Source organism: Amphibalanus amphitrite, unplaced genomic scaffold (assembly GCF_019059575.1).
Source record: "Amphibalanus amphitrite isolate SeventyFive unplaced genomic scaffold, NRLGWU_Aamphi_draft 000695F_arrow, whole genome shotgun sequence".
In the NCBI taxonomy this organism is placed as follows: domain Eukaryota; kingdom Metazoa; phylum Arthropoda; class Thecostraca; order Balanomorpha; family Balanidae; genus Amphibalanus; species Amphibalanus amphitrite.
Window position 1 is genome coordinate 248,758 of NW_024882189.1, and position 17,164 is coordinate 265,921.

The 17,164-nt window shown below is 49.1% G+C and overlaps 3 protein-coding genes across 4 annotated transcripts in view; 2 read left to right on the plus strand and 1 right to left on the minus strand.

Moving 5' to 3' along the window:
- Positions 1 to 330: 330 nt before the first annotated feature.
- The window catches only part of LOC122364740 (alpha-protein kinase 1-like), a 30,593-nt gene continuing 13,759 nt past the window's right edge, over positions 331 to 17,164 (minus strand). The window contains exons 2-5 of one of the 2 annotated variants that reach the window (XM_043335427.1): positions 6,451 to 6,599; positions 5,668 to 6,255; positions 5,389 to 5,475; positions 331 to 1,399 (exon numbers count right to left, since the gene is read on the minus strand). In XM_043335427.1, coding sequence (XP_043191362.1) covers positions 404 to 1,399; positions 5,389 to 5,475; positions 5,668 to 6,255; positions 6,451 to 6,465 — 1,686 coding nt within the window. In that variant the 5' untranslated portion in view covers positions 6,466 to 6,599 and the 3' untranslated portion in view covers positions 331 to 403. The remainder of the gene's footprint in view (positions 1,400 to 5,388; positions 5,476 to 5,667; positions 6,256 to 6,450; positions 6,600 to 17,164) is intronic. The other variant, XM_043335428.1, reaches the window with a different exon arrangement.
- LOC122364736 (probable basic-leucine zipper transcription factor Q) lies at positions 8,405 to 9,366 on the plus strand. The gene is made up of 2 exons (XM_043335422.1): positions 8,405 to 8,419; positions 8,614 to 9,366. The coding sequence occupies exons 1-2, from the start codon at positions 8,405 to 8,407 to the stop codon at positions 9,364 to 9,366; spliced, it is 768 nt and encodes a 255-aa protein (XP_043191357.1).
- On the plus strand, positions 14,373 to 15,261 carry LOC122364737 (drebrin-like protein). The gene is made up of 2 exons (XM_043335423.1): positions 14,373 to 14,470; positions 14,680 to 15,261. Exons 1-2 carry the CDS (start codon positions 14,456 to 14,458, stop codon positions 15,259 to 15,261), a joined length of 597 nt encoding a protein of 198 aa, XP_043191358.1. The 5' UTR covers positions 14,373 to 14,455.

The following is a 17,164-nucleotide window of genomic DNA, read 5'->3' on the forward strand; positions in this document are numbered from 1 at the left end:
TAGGCCCTTGGGTTTCATTCAGGAGGGGACCTCGGCCGACCTAAGGCGAACAACTTTTGCAATGCAACAACTTTGCATCTCATACTTTTACACAACGGTGCCACTTTAAGACGTTTAACTCAGACCGATTAGCCTTAAATTGTTCGTGCGAGTGCGATGTGAACGAAGCGAGGCCCTGCGCACTATGCTCCCATCAGACGAACAGTAATGCCGCAAAGGTACTAAGGTCGGGATTGGCTCTTGGCCTGTCGCCGTGAAAAATAAAAAACATTTGAGAACGATTTTGTACACCCACGGCCACCTGTCACAACCAAATAACTACACATGACATAAAACAACGAAATACGCTTTATTTCATCCACGGGAACACTGCAACAAACAGTCATCTTTCAGCAGCCATCCTTCAGTTGTACGAGGGAGACTGAGCCAGAGCAGCGCGCCGGTCAAACTCCATCTGAAAGGCCCTCTTGGCCTGAGCCACCTCGTAGGTGTCCTGGACGGGCTGTGGGGCCTGGCCGAGGGTGTAGGCGGGACGGGGCTTCTGCTGGTAGTACTGGGGCTGCTGCTGGTAGTACTGGGGCTGCTCAGTGTACTGGTGGGTGTCGGGGGCCAGTTCAGCCTCCCTGGCCAGCTTCTGGTACTCCTGCTGGAAAACCCTCTTGGCCTCAGCCACCTCGTAGGTGTCCTGGACGGGCTGTGGGGCCTGGCCGGGGGTGTAGGCGGGACGGGGCTGCTGCTGGTAGTACTGGGGCTGCGCAGTGTACTGGTGGGTGTCGGGGGCCAGTTCAGCCTCCCTGGCCAGCTTCTGGTACTCCTGCTGGAAGGCCCTCTTGGCCTCAGCCACCTCGTAGGTGTCCTGGACGGGCTGTGGGGCCTGGCCGAGGGTGTAGGCGGGACGGGGCTGCTGCTGGTAGTACTGGGGCTGCTGCTGGTAGTACTGGGGCTGCTTAGTGTACTGGTGGGTGTCGGGGGCCAGTTCAGCCTCCCTGGCCAGCTTCTGGTACTCCTGCTGGAAAACCCTCTTGGCCTCAGCCACCTCGTAGGTGTCCTGGACGGGCTGTGGGGCCTGGCCGGGGGTGTAGGCGGGACGGGGCTGCTGCTGGTAGTACTGGGGCTGCGCAGTGTACTGGTGGGTGTCGGGGGCCAGTTCAGCCTCCCTGGCCAGCTTCTGGTACTCCTGCTGGAAGGCCCTCTTGGCCTCAGCCACCTCGTAGGTGTCCTGGACGGGCTGTGGGGCCTGGCCGAGGGTGTAGGCGGGACGGGGCTGCTGCTGGTAGTACTGGGGCTGCTGCTGGTAGTACTGGGGCTGCGCAGTGTACTGGTGGGTGTCGGGGGCCAGTTCAGCCTCCCTGGCCAGCTTCTGGTACTCCTGCTGGAAGGCCCTCTTGGCCTCAGCCACCTCGTAGGTGTCCTGGACGGGCTGTGGTGCCGCACTGACGGCCGCCCCGGCCTGGTAGGACGACACGGCGGGCGGCGGATGGTCGGCGGCGGCTCCCAGAACAGCCGCCGTCAGCAGGAGCTGCCGAGCGACGGGTGGCGTCAGCGATACCGGTGGCGCGGAGGTAGTCAGACATCGGGAAACATGTCAAAATGACAGGAATGAATGAATGAGCAATAAACATGGATGCTCTCAGTCATTGAACAGAAGTTTCATTTTGAAGCTACGATACGGGATGAAAATAATGGGTATATAAGGTCGTTTAGTGGCTACTTTGAAGACAACTTACCACAGTCCGCATCATGATGTAGTGTAGGAGTGCAGACTGAAGCAGTGCCGCCGTGGATTGAACAAGTGGTGTCCATCTGATGACTCGGTGCACCTTTATACCCGGGCAGAGGACACGCCCGATTGGTATGTGTCTTTTCCTGCAGAGCTCTGCAAACCGTTTTCAATATAAAACGGGCTGCTCTAAATGTAGGTACCGGTTGTTGAGACATTTGTCAATTGATAGGCAATGGGCATTGTTCAATGGTCATGCATTTGAAGTGGAAAATTGTGTGAAATAAACGTTGATTCAGTCAAGTCAGTTGAAGGTCGCGCCACCCTGTGCAGTGTGCACTCAACAGATGACGACATATCTACCAATGAAGGAACATCAATTTAGTAATCAACAACGAGTTCACTGTAGTGCGATTAATTTTGTACAAACTAAGCAATGGAATTCTAGCTCTTAGCTGATTGCTGCTAAGTGCTAACGAACGAAATGTTTGAGCTGGTTAACTACCTACGGAGCTGGAACTGCGCTAATTGTGCATAGTATGAAATAGGTGCGATAATAGGTACACCCCCTGTCCTTTTCCGTTGGTATCTCGTGAACGACTGCAGATATCGCCACTTCAACTTCAGGAACCCTCCAGGCACCAATTTTACACATTGCGACCAAACAACTTCCAGAGGCTATGATAGGTTGACCACAAATGACGTTAGAATGACGGCATGCTCTGACATTTTCCACCGAAAAAAGGTTTTGCGGGAAGAGCTGTCAGGAGCAGGACTACAGGTTTGAAGATACATAAAAAAATCAAGATATAAAACGTGTAGAATTTACAGGGCTATAAACCGCTATCTCCAATTTTTGAAATTGTTGGACTTAGACCCCTAAAAATCAAAAAAGTTTTTTTTTTTTACAATAGCCTAAAAATCCCAAATTTTTGAATTTCGAAAACAATGAACAAATATGATAGTGCCTACCATCTTATATCCACATACGAAATTTGAGATCGATGCCTCTTTTTTGGCCACGTTATAGCGAAATACTGTTCAAAATTAATGACGTCAAATATTCAAACTCATTTTTTAGCAATTCCAGACCACGTAGCGCAAAACAAAGACCACCATTAGACCCCCCGTGACGAGCTGCATCGATTCGATACCCATTTTATGCAAAATACCATTTATTAGAATGATGAAGAAAAACCTGTTGCTCATTTCTATCAGAAAATATCGCAATTCTATTGGTTTATTTTTTCTATTTCTGATAGAAATGAGCAACAGGTTATTCTTCATCATTCTAATAATCTTATTAACAATGCTCAGCACAACGTTCAAATACAAGAAAATACCATTTTTGAACTTTGAACTAATTTGACCTGACCGTGACCTAACTCTCACCAGAACATAACCTAAACTGGCTCCAAAGGCTGCCTGACCCACATAATCGCATTTGTCATGTAAAATGGACTATGAAACATGCATCACAAGACACTTTCATATTTTGACCCTCAGTGACGTGACCTCTGTGACCTGACCTGGTATCAGTGACCTCAAATAGCAAAATATTTGTGTTTGACGGACAACTCTCCATCGATGATTTTCTATAGCGTGCCTTTTGCTCGATTTTACCACACATTTCTTGAAATGACTGCAAACGGCGAAAATGCGACCTTTAACCTGGCCTGTGACGTCATCGGTAAAACCGAGGTGAATGAAATTGGGTCACAAGGTAGTTTCCCGGCGGATCTATCGAACGCCGTTTGAATTTTGAAAATTGGCCGGTAACTTTTCGAGTTCTTAGGGGGGCGAACTACGGGTGGTAGGGTCCGCCGATAGCCCTACGAAGCGCAGGACTTCAATCAGCAGAGATAGCAACTAGCCTTTGAGAGCTTTTCCGCAATTCGTCTTCTCAGCAGTCGCCATGCGGGATGGGAGGGACTACAGAGTCCTATTGACATCTTCTCCACTCACGGTCGAACGGGCCTGGCGACAATCATGCTTTATGAGTCTGCGCGTTCCAATTCATAAGGATAGAACGTTCCGAATCAACAAGACTGGCACGTTCCCATTGAATATTCCTGTTTTCCCCGCCGGCAGCAGTCCAAACAGGCTACAAAGGCCTGAGACTACTCCAGTCCCCGACGCGTTCATGACCGTTCAGTAGTTACTGAAACTCCCGATAGATGGCAGCACGGGTGAGCGCCCGGGAGTTAGACTGTACCGCAATGCCGTAGACATCCGAGTAATGCACGGGTCGCGCGCCGCGCGGTTCTTTTATATTTTCAGGCCGCACATAGGGAGCGTGCCGCCAAGTTTACGGTAAATCATGCTACTAGAGATTCGTGGGCTGGTGTGCTACGGAATTTCCCTGTGTATGTGCGCTGAGGGGTTAGGTACGGGCTTAACTGCAAAACCGGATAAACGGAACCGGATTCCATCACTGCAGTCCGTTGTTCCACTGGGACTCGACGCGAGACCCTAACATGACCTGTGCTGTGCGGGCCACCATTCTAGATGGTCTCCAGTGATGCAGCGAATCTAACTGCAACCCACTCTTGAGGTATGGAAGCGACACCCTGCACTGGCACACGTGGCAAGGTGAGACACCCCCACTGACCTATCATACATATAGTTACTGGCCAGCCCTCTAGTCGGTCTCCAGCGGCTAACTCAATTTGAGCGTAATCGGTCCAGCCGTTCTTAGTTGGAAGCAATCCCTGACCTGAAAGCGAGCACGTGCAGTAGCCCCCCCCCCTCCACCCCCCACACATAAACATGCATCGCCAGAGTGGATGCCCACTGCCCAGTGCCCACGTATACGCATGGGGTATAGGTTTTAGGGCGCCTCAGCGACAAACGCTCTTTGGTCCACCTATACGTCAAGTTTCAGTGCAATCAGCCCAGTACTTTGGGAGTTATTGTTGGTGGAACAAATTGTTATATGCGACCTCTGAACCGAGGCCAGTGCCGCTACGACGACCAAAAAGTAAAAAGTATACCTACGTAAGAAAATATTTATATTAATCATGATCGAATCATGTGGACGGTTATCTGCTGTCGCATACCGGAAAGGACGAAAAGCGGCAAACTGTTAAAAATCAAAGCAGATGATTCCAATCACATATGTAGGTATATAAGCGAATTCAGCTGGAAACAACGGGTTGTGAGGTTCGTAGTCCGTGGTCTGGGGATGGTCAGGCTAAATATCATGAGCGCCGGGCGTAGAGCGACGAGACGGTGCTTTTGTTGTTTTTACGCCTTTTTTTAATCTCATTCTCTTGTTCATGCTATGTATGTTGCATCTCAAGAACCTTTTATCTTTACAACATTCTAATTTATATCATTGCGCTTGTATGTTTTTGTTAGGAATGATAAAATGTAGGTGAATGTATGACATAATGTCAATCTCTAGTGTCTATGTCTCTTGTCTACCGATTATGAACCAGTCTATCGGTTGCCGAGATAAAAGGCTACGTAAGCTGTAAAAGAGTTGAAAAGGGGCAATCCAGTGCTTAGACATGTATTTGTTTCCCGAGCAGGCAACAGAGGCAGATCACTTAATGAGCATCAGTTCCCTTCTACTAAACGACAAACATTCAGTTGTACGAGGAAGACTGAGCCAGAGCAGCGCGCCGGTCAAACTCCATCTGGAAGACCCTCTTGGCCTGAGCCACCTCGTAGGTGTCCTGGACGGGCTGTGGGGCCTGGCCGAGGGTGTAGGCGGGACGGGGCTGCTGCTGGTAGTACTGGGGCTGCGCAGTGTACTGGTGGGTGTCGGGGGCCAGTTCAGCCTCCCTGGCCAGCTTCTGGTACTCCTGCTGGAAGGCCCTCTTGGCCTCAGCCACCTCGTAGGTGTCCTGGACGGGCTGTGGGGCCTGGCCGAGGGTGTAGGCGGGACGGGGCTGCTGCTGGTAGTACTGGGGCTGCTGCTGGTAGTACTGGGGCTGCGCAATGTACTGGTGGGTGTCGGGGGCCAGTTCAGCCTCCCTGGCCAGCTTCTGGTACTCCTGCTGGAAGGCCCTCTTGGCCTCAGCCACCTCGTAGGTGTCCTGGACGGGCTGTGGGGCCTGGCCGAGGGTGTAGGCGGGACGGGGCTGCTGCTGGTAGTACTGGGGCTGCTGCTGGTGGTACTGGGGCTGCGCAGTGTACTGGTGGGTGTCGGGGGCCAGTTCAGCCTCCCTGGCCAGCTTCTGGTACTCCTGATGGAAGGCCCTCTTGGCCTCAGCCACCTCGTAGGTGTCCTGGACCGGCTGTGGGGCCTGGCCGAGGGTGTAGGCGGGACGGGGCTGCTGCTGGTAGTACTGGGGCTGCTGCTGGTAGAACTGGGGCTGCGCAGTGTACTGGTGGGTGTCGGGGGCCAGTTCAGCCTCCCTGGCCAGCTTCTGGTACTCCTGCTGGAAGGCCCTCTTGGCCTCAGCCACCTCGTAGGTGTCCTGGACGGGCTGTGGTGCCGCACTGACGGCCGCCCCGGCCTGGTAGGACGACACGGCGGGCGGCGGATGGTCGGCGGCGGCTCCCAGAACAGCCGCCGTCAGCAGGAGCTGCCGAGCGACGGGTGGCGTCAGCGATACCGGTGGCGCGGAGGTAGTTAGACATCGGGAGACATGTCAAAATGACATGAATGAACGAATGGACAATTGATGGTGATGTTCCTTTTTTACAGAAACTGCAAAAGACAGCATAATAAAATAATGAGGATGTAAGGCTGTTTGGTGGTTACATTGTAGACAACTTACCACAGTCCGCATCATGATGTAGTGTAGGAGTGCAGACTGAAGCAGTGCCGCCGTGGATTGAACAAGTGGTGTCCATCTGATGACTCGGTGCACCTTTATACCCGGGCAGAGGACACGCCCGATTGGTATGTGTCTTTTCCTGCAGAGCTCTGCAAACCGTTTTCAATATAAAATGGGCTGCTCTGGATGTACCGGTTGTTGAGACATTCGTGAAATAATGTCATACAGTGCCCATGCATTTATAATAGAATGGTAGAAATTATTTGTAGGTACAACAAACGGTGATAAGATCCGAGAACTAACAGCTCCAAAAAGTAAAAAAAAACAACAACAACACAGATGAGCCTTAAGATGCAGATGCGTAAGTCCACCTACCTACATATATGTAAGCACTAACAGACAACACTACCGACTTGCAGTGGGACTACGTTGTGGAACAACGCTTATGGGGAGTGAATGAAATGGAGGCATCGGTTACCTCAACCGAAAAAACAACAAACACAGTCTTGGATAGAAAACAAGTTGGAAAACCTTTAAGTCAGAAAACTTTCAAAGTGTTTTCAGGCTCAAAAGGTGAATTCCAGCCTTTTCCCTCCGAAGCGTTTGTCATTGTTTACCGATTGAGGTGACCCTGCTGTAACCGGCTACCCGTGAGGTTGAAACAATGTGCAGACCTTCCAGTTGTTTGTCGATACTTCATTCGATACTACATTCGTCGTCAAAAGAAATGATACCAAGACACTTGGTAGCAGACACCTGCAAATTCGTTTAAAAGGTTTACTATTCTATATCCAACATTCCGATATATTCCTGTACATATAAAGACCGAACCCCTATCCGTCGAAAAGCAGCGCGCCGAGAGGCTGTAAACTCGACGGAAAATCCGGGACCGTGCGGACCGGAGCGTGAAACAGAACGGACGGCTGACCGGCTGTGGAGGGAGGGGAGACAAACAGTCACACGGTGGGGGGGGGGGGGAGTGGGCAGTACAGACGGCCCGGCGGCGGAGCTTGTTCGGACGGACCTCCGTGTTTTTTCGCGAATAACTCTGGCAAAAAGCGGCCGATCGCGAGGAAAATTTCATGATCCTGAGTCAAATGACCTCCTACAGCTGTGACCTGTTTCTCGAGACGGCCGGCACGCGATTCGGCGTATGTCACCGTACATTATCCTAGCGTTTCCAGTCTTTTATGGTTGTAATAAAAAACATTGAAATTGATGTCGGTCCCATACGTCATGGTACCTATGTGTCAAGGTCACATAAAGGTCAGGTCAAAGTAATTGACAAATGATGTACTTACATTGAACAACTTTAAAAAAGCATATAAGACACTGGACTGGACATGGGAAGAGAGAAAAATGTAAGAAAATCAACAAGAAAAAGACGACAGAGAAGCTCAGATAGAGAACAGCTCTATATCAGAAATGGCCCAGATCGCTCGATTACGATTCCCGCCCCACGCCAATCGATATTCATTCGCACATAATTCATTCTACATTATGTAGAGCTTTCGTGATGCCTCTGCAGCGAGGTAAAAGTTCAGGATAAAAAATCGAGATCTAATGCGTCGAGCAGCAGACGATCGACCTACAAGACCAGCAGCTTCACAGTGGGTGACAGGTGCAATGTCATTATCTAAAAACAAAAACCGTCTATAATTGACGTGCCATAGATACCTCAGAACAATTAGCTTTGTTCATCGAAAATGTCGATAATGTCTGACCGCGGGAGCAGCGCTCACGTAATTATTTCTCAATCACCAATGAGCCGGCTAAGTAGGCGATTCAAAGCAGAGCAACGGTGCTGCTGGGACAATGGCGGAGTTGGGAATGATAGCGGGCGGGCCACTAGTGCTGCCGCGGCCCGGGTATAAATGTGCACCGAGCCATCAGATGGACACCACTTGTTCAATCCACGGCGGCACTGCTTCACTCTGCACTCCTACACTCCACCATGATGCGGACTGTGGTAAGTTGTCTACAATGTAACCACCAAGCAGCCTTATGTGCTTATTATTTTATCCTCCTGTCTTATGCAGTTTCTGTAAAAAAGAACATAACGATCAATTGTCCATTCGTTCATTCATGTCATTTTACCATGTCTCCCGATGTCTTACTACCTCCACGCCACTCGTATCGCTGACGCCACCCGTCGCTCGGCAGCTCCTGCTGACGGTGGCTGTTCTGGGAGCCGCCGCCGACCATCCGCCGCCCGCCGTGTCGTCCTACCAGGCCGGGGCGGCCGTCAGTGCGGCACCACAGCCCGTCCAGGACACCTACGAGGTGGCTGAGGCCAAGAGGGCCTTCCAGCAGGAGTACCAGAAGCTGGCCAGGGAGGCTGAACTGGCCCCCGACACCCACCAATACACTGCGCAGCCCCAGTACTACCAGCAGCAGCCCCAGTACTACCAGCAGCAGCCCCGTCCCGCCTACACCCTCGGCCAGGCCCCACAGCCCGTCCAGGACACCTACGAGGTGGCTGAGGCCAAGAGGGCCTTCCAGCAGGAGTACCAGAAGCTGGCCAGGGAGGCTGAACTGGCCCCCGACACCCACCAGTACACTGCGCAGCCCCAGTACTACCAGCAGCAGCCCCGTCCCGCCTACACCCTCGGCCAGGCCCCACAGCCCGTCCAGGACACCTACGAGGTGGCTGAGGCCAAGAGGGCCTTCCAGCAGGAGTACCAGAAACTGGCCAGGGAGGCTGAACTGGCCCCCGACACCCACCAGTACACTGCGCAGCCCCAGTACTACCAGCAGCAGCCTCAGTACTACCAGCAGCAGCCCCGTCCCGCCTACACCCTCGGCAAGGCCCCACAGCCCGTCCAGGACACCTACGAGGTGGCTGAGGCCAAGAGGGCCTTTCAGATGGAGTTCGACCGGCGCGCTGCTCTGGCTCAGTCTTCCTCGTACAACTGATTGCCTGCTGTTTAGTTCAAAAGGGAGACGGACGTCATGAAATAGATCGCCTCTGTCATCTGATAAGGAAATAAATACAGCACTTGAAGCAATATTGATTGTTTGAATGAATATAGGTTATTGACAATAATGTATATATCACTATAACATATAGGTGTGAAATGAAATGCAAATGTAACACTAGCTCATTATCAGCTGCATTCATGCTACAGACGTACCTGCTATCAGTGGACGACACAGCTGAACAACTGCATGCATTTTGATCCTTGAAGGCTGTAGACCAAAGCAGAGCTCAAATCGGGCAATGGTCCACCGAAAGCGGTACTGACGAAAGAATAAATGAATAAACATCAATTGTCCTGCTTTATCCGATTCATGCGCTATGGCGATCTGTGCCGAATATTAACCCGCACCATGCTGGGCTATTCAGCCATACGCGCCCTGCTGGGGAGAAGGGGGGGGGGCAGATTCTGCCCCCTGTCTAACGTCCGAACCGATGGTCGTAGAAAGACGGGGAAAATGGCAATCGAAAGCTCTCAACAAGGCGGATCTAAAGAGCCCAATTTTTTTTGCTGAAGTAGGTCAGAGGTCAGGTCAAGGTCAGGTCAAGGGAACAAAATGCATGTTTCTACAGTATCGGCCTTGCACCGTAGTTGCCGAAGAACGGACTGAGATTGATTGCCCAAAACGTGTTCTTAGGCTACCAAGACAATATTCGTTGCACACAATATCATTCAAAGTTCAAGGTCAGGTAAGGTCAGGTCAGGTTACCAAAAACAAAATATAGAAAAGGGCATGTGCAACACATGTTTTATGGGTCATTTTATTCATAGAATTCAATAGGCACACTCAATAAGTGATATGGACCACCTCTGGATGAATTTTAGGTCGAGGTCAGGTCAAGGTCAGGTCAAGTGAGGTCAAATTTTGAAGTTGGTTGTTAAGGCCTAAAAAGGTGTCTATCTGATGCAGTTGTTCACGGCGAATCGAATGGTGCTATTTTTGCTTCCGTACGAGGTCTAGAGCTTCAAAAAAAAAAAATCATTTTAAAAAAAAAATTGTGTTTCGTGACGTCATAAAATTTTGAATAATTCCCATATTTTTGAACCGATTCTTCTAAAAATTGGAATGTAGGTGCATATAGACCACTTCTCTGACAAATATTTAGTTTTTTTCGATACAATCAAAATTTTGGATTTTATAATTATTTTACCAAAAAATCAGTTTTTTTTTAAAGATTTGGGCCAAAATCCAAAATTTTCCAAAAACCGAGATTGCCATTTGATAGACAATGTAGTATCACGTATAACCTTTTTTGTTAGGTACGTCTTGATTCTTCTAAAAAATGAAGATGTTAGCGGCGTTTGAAATTTTGCCGTTTTTGAGGCGAAAATGACGAACATGACGTCACTAAAACGTCATATTTTCTGATACATTTTCCGACGGATTTCGCTAACATTTTCAGGGAACGTATCAAATTGATGTATGATAAGATACTGAAAGTTTGACGTTGCTGGCGTAACGCGTTTAGAAGTTATTGGCGAAAAACGGGAGGGGCAGATTCTGCCCCCCCCCCCCAGCGGGGCGCGGGTTAAACCTCGCCCGCACATGGGGGGGGGGGGGGGTTGCCACCCCTCCCCCCAGGCAGTCTTTCTGCTCTGCACTCAACATTTTTAGAGCTAGAAAGCTGATTTTTCGTATAGCTGCTTCTCTATCCTTTCTTGATGTCCACTGAAAATTTCAAGCTTCTGTGATTTTTGGTTTCGGAGATATGACCTTGTTTTTCAGGTCATGTCATGACCCAAATGGCCAATTCTCAACATCTTGCGTTTTCCATGGGCCTTGTGAGCTTTTGACACCTTGATTTCGGCCTTTTTTGCCAGTCTTACCTCCCACCTATCATGGAACATTTTGTTCGACGATGTACAGGTGTCAAGGTCAGGGTCAAGGTCAACCTAGGTCATCTAAGATAATTGCGTTTTAGGCAAGCTGAATTTACTTTTTGTGAAGTTTTTTGACTGCATTTTTGGTAAAAGCATCTCAGATCATGATTTCATGTAATATGGACACAAAAACAATCGGTGCACACATCAGTATACACACAGACACACACAGACATACAAACACATATAATTGACCTTGACCTAAATTGACCTGAAATGACCTCAGCAGCAAAAATCTGGTCGGGTAGTGTGACAAAGAGGTTCTAGCTGGCTTGGCACCAGAAAACAGCATCGTCATCGGTATATGCTAGGCAGCGCACTTGATATCCAACGGTGACCAAAAACAGCAACATTTTTTAGTTTGACCTGACCTGGAAGGTCAATGACTGACCTGAGAAGGAAAAACTGGGTATCATTGGATCCGTCTCTTCCCAAAGAATCTTTTTGGTTTTTACCGCTAAGCTCTATCTCCAACAGGAACGAAATGGCGCGGGGGTCCACCCCCCATGTGCGTTCTAGGATGGGAAAATGGCATGTGCGGGCGAGGGTTAACCCTCGCCGGCCGAGGGGAGGGGAACCGTCAATAGGTGTTTTTTTTTTCGCGATAGCTCGGAACACGCCAATGAAAGGAAGCTGAAACTTATCATAGCTCACTTTTGATTCGAGCCGAATCTTGCGACACCAAGTACCAACCGCATTTTCCGGTCAGGTCAGGTCACTGACCTATGACATCACAGATGCACCTCTGAACGGTCCTCAGGGGAATAGCTTCAAGGGAATAGTTCACTTTCCCGAAATGAGTTTTTTGCAATGGATTTATGATGTTTTATGCTCAAAATGATCAGCAAAGAAAATAAAACCTTCTTTATAGAATAGATTATTTTCTATATTTTAATATAGGAAGAACTATACTCTATATAAAATATTGTTTGACGCGGAAGCATTATTACGCGTTGACCAATCATATTGCGTAGCATAAACCCATTGGCTGTAAGCAGCATGCTGATTGGCTGACGATGACGTGGCTGCATTCCTCAGCATGGTAGGCATTCCTCTGCAAGGCACTCTTTTCGGAACGAGAAATGGAATATCTTCGTCTAAGGTGATCGTTGGGTGATCATAAAAGCTTCTAATTTGTGCTAGTCTCAGCTCAGCTACAAAACTGCTATTCCAGTTCAAAACTCTATGTTAAAAGTGAACTGTTTCCTTTAACCCGCGCCCCACTAGGGGGAGGGGCCAGGGGGGCAATCCACAGCCCCCTCTCAGTTTTCTGCAATTACTTCTAAGCCACTAAAAATATCGGTGCGAAACTTTCAGCATCTTCGGCTGCATCAATTTGACACCTTGTGTCAAAATATGAACTTCGTAGCTACCACAGGTCGACCGGGAATGATGTCAGAGTGACGTCATGTTCGGCCGATTTCGAAGCAAAACATTGAACTACGGCAATTGCTCTCAAGAGCTTAATTTTTAAGCTAGATCCAACTTCTTTGCATGAGAGGACTAAGAACACAATGTGCTATCAAACTGCTATCTCGGACTTTCAAAATTTTGCAAATTTTGAAAAATATATAGGTATAGGTAATAAATTTCAAAATTTATATTTTTATATTTTCCCAAAGGTTTTTGACCATCGGAAATACTGGAGCGTATGTGATAGAACACATGCCCATGCTATACTTTAGCAAGTTTTAGCCGGATATCTTCAAAAATAGCTAGGTTCTACGCATTATAGCAAAAAATTAACAATAACAAATTTTTCAAACCAATTTTTATGTACGTATTTGACATCGTTCACCAATATAAATAGTACCATCGTGTTCCTGATCTCAAACTGCATCCGATAGATACTTTCTTTTTGTTGAAAAATTTCAACTTAATTTTTACTTTGACCTGACCTGTGACGTCTTCGGTAACCTCGAGGTCAATGAAATTAGGTTCCGCTCGACAGTTTTCCGGGGCTATGAGACGCCGTTTGAATTTTGACGATCGGAATAGTAGTTTTGGAGTTAGGAGGGGGGGGGGTATGAAGAGCCCCCCCAGTAGGGCCCGTTATACGCAGACCCCAGTGGGGCGCGGGTTAAGATCTCAGTTACTTTAAGTAATTACTTCATACTCCACAATCTACACGCAATGTCCAACACTTTTATTGTAGGTATTGTGGTCTTTGCGCGGCGACGCGACTGACGTCACGCAAGCCATTGGATGCCATCGAATTTTCCATGAATCGATCCCGATTGAATTGAGTTAGCGACTTTAAAAAGGCACCAATAGTTAGTCTCAAAGCGAGCCTCCAATCGAATGATACACATTAGCTCCCTTGACAAGCACATTGGTCTGACATGTTTGACCGTTGACGTGAACGTCACTTAAAGGTCAGCACAAAGTTGACATTTTCCAATTCAAATTTATCCTTACTTGGCCAGGCATGGAAAATGCGACGGTGCCCTAGATGTTTTTCTATACATATACATATTTCTTTAAAAGTTATTTACCATCAAATAAATCCGACTCTTGGTTCTTTGCCCTGAACTCAAGAGGTCATCGGTTGACTTGATATCATAAAATCGGGGAGCAGTCGCTCCGCCCCAAGCCACCAGCACAACTGCACCTACCGCCTACACCCCTGACCAAGGCACACACGCTTATTTTCTCTGCGAAGCTCTGCCTAAATCCCGGGCGAAACGGCATGGGTGGTGACCGATATAGTGGGCGGTACACGACTCCACTCAGCCTATCTAGACATCGATAAGTCTGGTGAAGGCAGCGAACGGCCATCCTGTACACATATGTGCAGAACTTGAAAAATCAATCACTATGCCATCAATGGTGCCGCTACAAATCATCTCAGCCTTGACCTTCTAACTGAATGAACAGCTGTTACTTCAAAGCAGCTGATCTTCCATTTCGAAGGCATGATCATTGAACAATGCCCATTGCCCATCAATTGACAAATGTCTCGACAACCGGTACTTTTGGAGCAGCCAATTTTATATTGATAATGGTTTGCAGAGCTCTGCAGGAAAAGACACATACCAATCGGGCGTGTCCTCTGTCCGGGTATAAAGGTGCACCGAGTCATCAGATGGACACCACTTGTTCAATCCACGGCGGCACTGCTTCAGTCTGCACTCCTACACTACATCATGATGCGGACTGTGGTAAGTTGTCTTCAAAGTAGCCACTACTAAACGACCTTTTACGGCCATTATTTTTTCCGTATCGTAGGTTCAAAATGAAGCTTCTGTTCAATGACTGAGAGCATCCATGTTTATTGCTCATTCATTCATTCCTGTCATTTTGACATGTCTCCCGATGTCTAACTACCTCCGCGCCACCGGTATCGCTGACGCCACCCGTCGCTCGGCAGCTCCTGCTGACGGCGGCTGTTCTGGGAGCCGCCGCCGACCATCCGCCGCCCGCCGTGTCGTCCTACCAGGCCGGGGCGGCCGTCAGTGCGGCACCACAGCCCGTCCAGGACACCTACGAGGTGGCTGAGGCCAAGAGGGCCTTCCAGCAGGAGTACCAGAAGCTGGCCAGGGAGGCTGAACTGGCCCCCGACACCCACCAGTACACTGCGCAGCCCCAGTACTACCAGCAGCAGCCCCAGTACTACCAGCAGCAGCCCCGTCCCGCCTACACCCTCGGCCAGGCACCACAGCCCGTCCAGGACACCTACGAGGTGGCTGAGGCCAAGAGGGCCTTCCAGCAGGAGTACCAGAAGCTGGCCAGGGAGGCTGAACTGGCCCCCGACACCTACCAGTACACTGCGCAGCCCCAGTACTACCAGCAGCAGCCCCAGTACTACCAGCAGCATCCCCGTCCCGCCTACACCCTCGGCCAGGCCCCACAGCCGGTCCAGGACACCTACGAGGTGGCTCAGGCCAAGAGGGTCTTCCAGATGGAGTTCGACCGGCGCGCTGCCCTGGCCCAGTCTTCCTCCTACAACTGAATGCCTGCTGTTTTAGTTCAAATGGGAGACGGATGTCATGACAAAGACAACCTGTTTTGCCTGCCGAGGAAATAAATACAGGTCTTGAAGCACTGCTGTTGTTTGAATCAGGACCGGTTATTGGACCTATAACCATGACACATATGAAATGATATACCTCCACAAAGGCCCGCAGCCGCTCGTAGTTAGCTTCATTTTAGGCTGGCGGAATAAGTGCATGTGCTTTTAGCTCTGATCACTGCAGACCAGCCCACATAACTCAGCTTGGATAAAGGTATCGCCAAAAGTATTACTTACGAATGGACCAAGGAAGAAACACCAGTTGCCGTTTTGCTTTATTTAGTTTAGTTCACGAGCCACGGTTGAATGTGTCGGATACTAAATATCACCGTAAGGCAAATCGCAAAGAAAGACTTTTGAGTTTTGACTGCCTCTAGCGAATCTTGTGAAGTGATTTTCTTTTCTTTTTTACTATAGCGGAATAGCCAAAAATACCTCCCGTAGACATAATGATCATGTTTCTTAGCGTTCTGAATTTCCTGCGAGTTGAAAAGTATCTACTATTCCGCTCCGCCCAATGTTAACTAATGTTACTTGGCATGTGCTTTTCACTATTGAGCACCAGCCTTCTGTAAATAAGTGCAGTGAGGCTAGTCTCCAATTATCCGATTCCCCAGGTTCCGGTAAAAGGTTTGTCCTCTACGGTTTGTGTGTTTAAATATACATTTGACGTGTTATTGTTATCATTTATCCTAACTGTCTTGGATATTCTACATTTGTCCTCTACCTATGACAACACTTCCCGGTTCCTAATCATTTCTACCTCCAAGGGATAACGGTTCTGGCTGCACCCCTGCATTGCACGGCCCTTGGCCGCGGGATATGAGGTGGCGAACGGACCTCAGGCCACGGATCACCGAGCTACGGCTAGTTTTACACAGATTGTCCACCCGAACGGCCGCGTCGAAAAATGAAGGTCTGAAATTTCTATCTTGGGGAGCTGAACCAGACAGTCGGCATGCCCCAGGTCGAAATGACATAGCACGCCATTGCTGATCAGTTGGGACATCTGCCTGCACAGTTCGGCGTTGGTGGGACAAGCATACGGCTGCTGGCAGCGCTGCCGATCGTCCCAGTTTGGGCGTTCGTTCACCATTTCGACCGTGAAACAAATCGCATTGGAAAAGACGGCTGGGAAGAGTGACCAGTTGGCGACAAAACTGGCTAAGCGGCTCACGCGCAAGGGCTATTCCATCTTCGGATAGGACCGTGAAACGCTATTGGAAGAGCTCTCTGAGGCTCATTACCTACAAGAGCCTCCAGCGGCTCACTTCCAAGTCAACGCATGGTCGATAGAAGGTCGACATGCATTTTCATTCAGGACGGTGCGCCGGCTCATTGCCCTGCCAAGGCCCAGCGGTGGTGCGAATAAAACATGCCGGACTTCTGAAGGAATGCTACACAAGCTGGCTGCCAGCATGTCAAATTGTGTTCGTGCGTACCTCCCTGTTTGTGGGAAATGTACTGGACGCCAAAAGGAATCGCTGCCTCTTATAAAGCCACTAACCGAACACATCTCTTCAGAGGACAAAAATTATGCCGGACCCTGTACATTATATGTCCGTGAAGTTGGCGACGTCGCCAGCGACTTCTCCAGCGACGAGCACCGATTTTAGCCAAAACCTCGTCCAAGGTCAATTGGACCATGAGGATCACGAAAATCGAACCCATTCACCCCTAAACCTTGACCTTCAAGGTCAAATTCAAGGTCAAAGGACGGGGAACTGAAAAAGTGCCACTAAATATTGTCCGATTTTCAAAATTTTGGCCCCAAAATGTAGCACGTGCAAAGTTCTAGCCGCACATCGAAAACCATTTTCATCAAGGTCAAACTTCAAGGTCA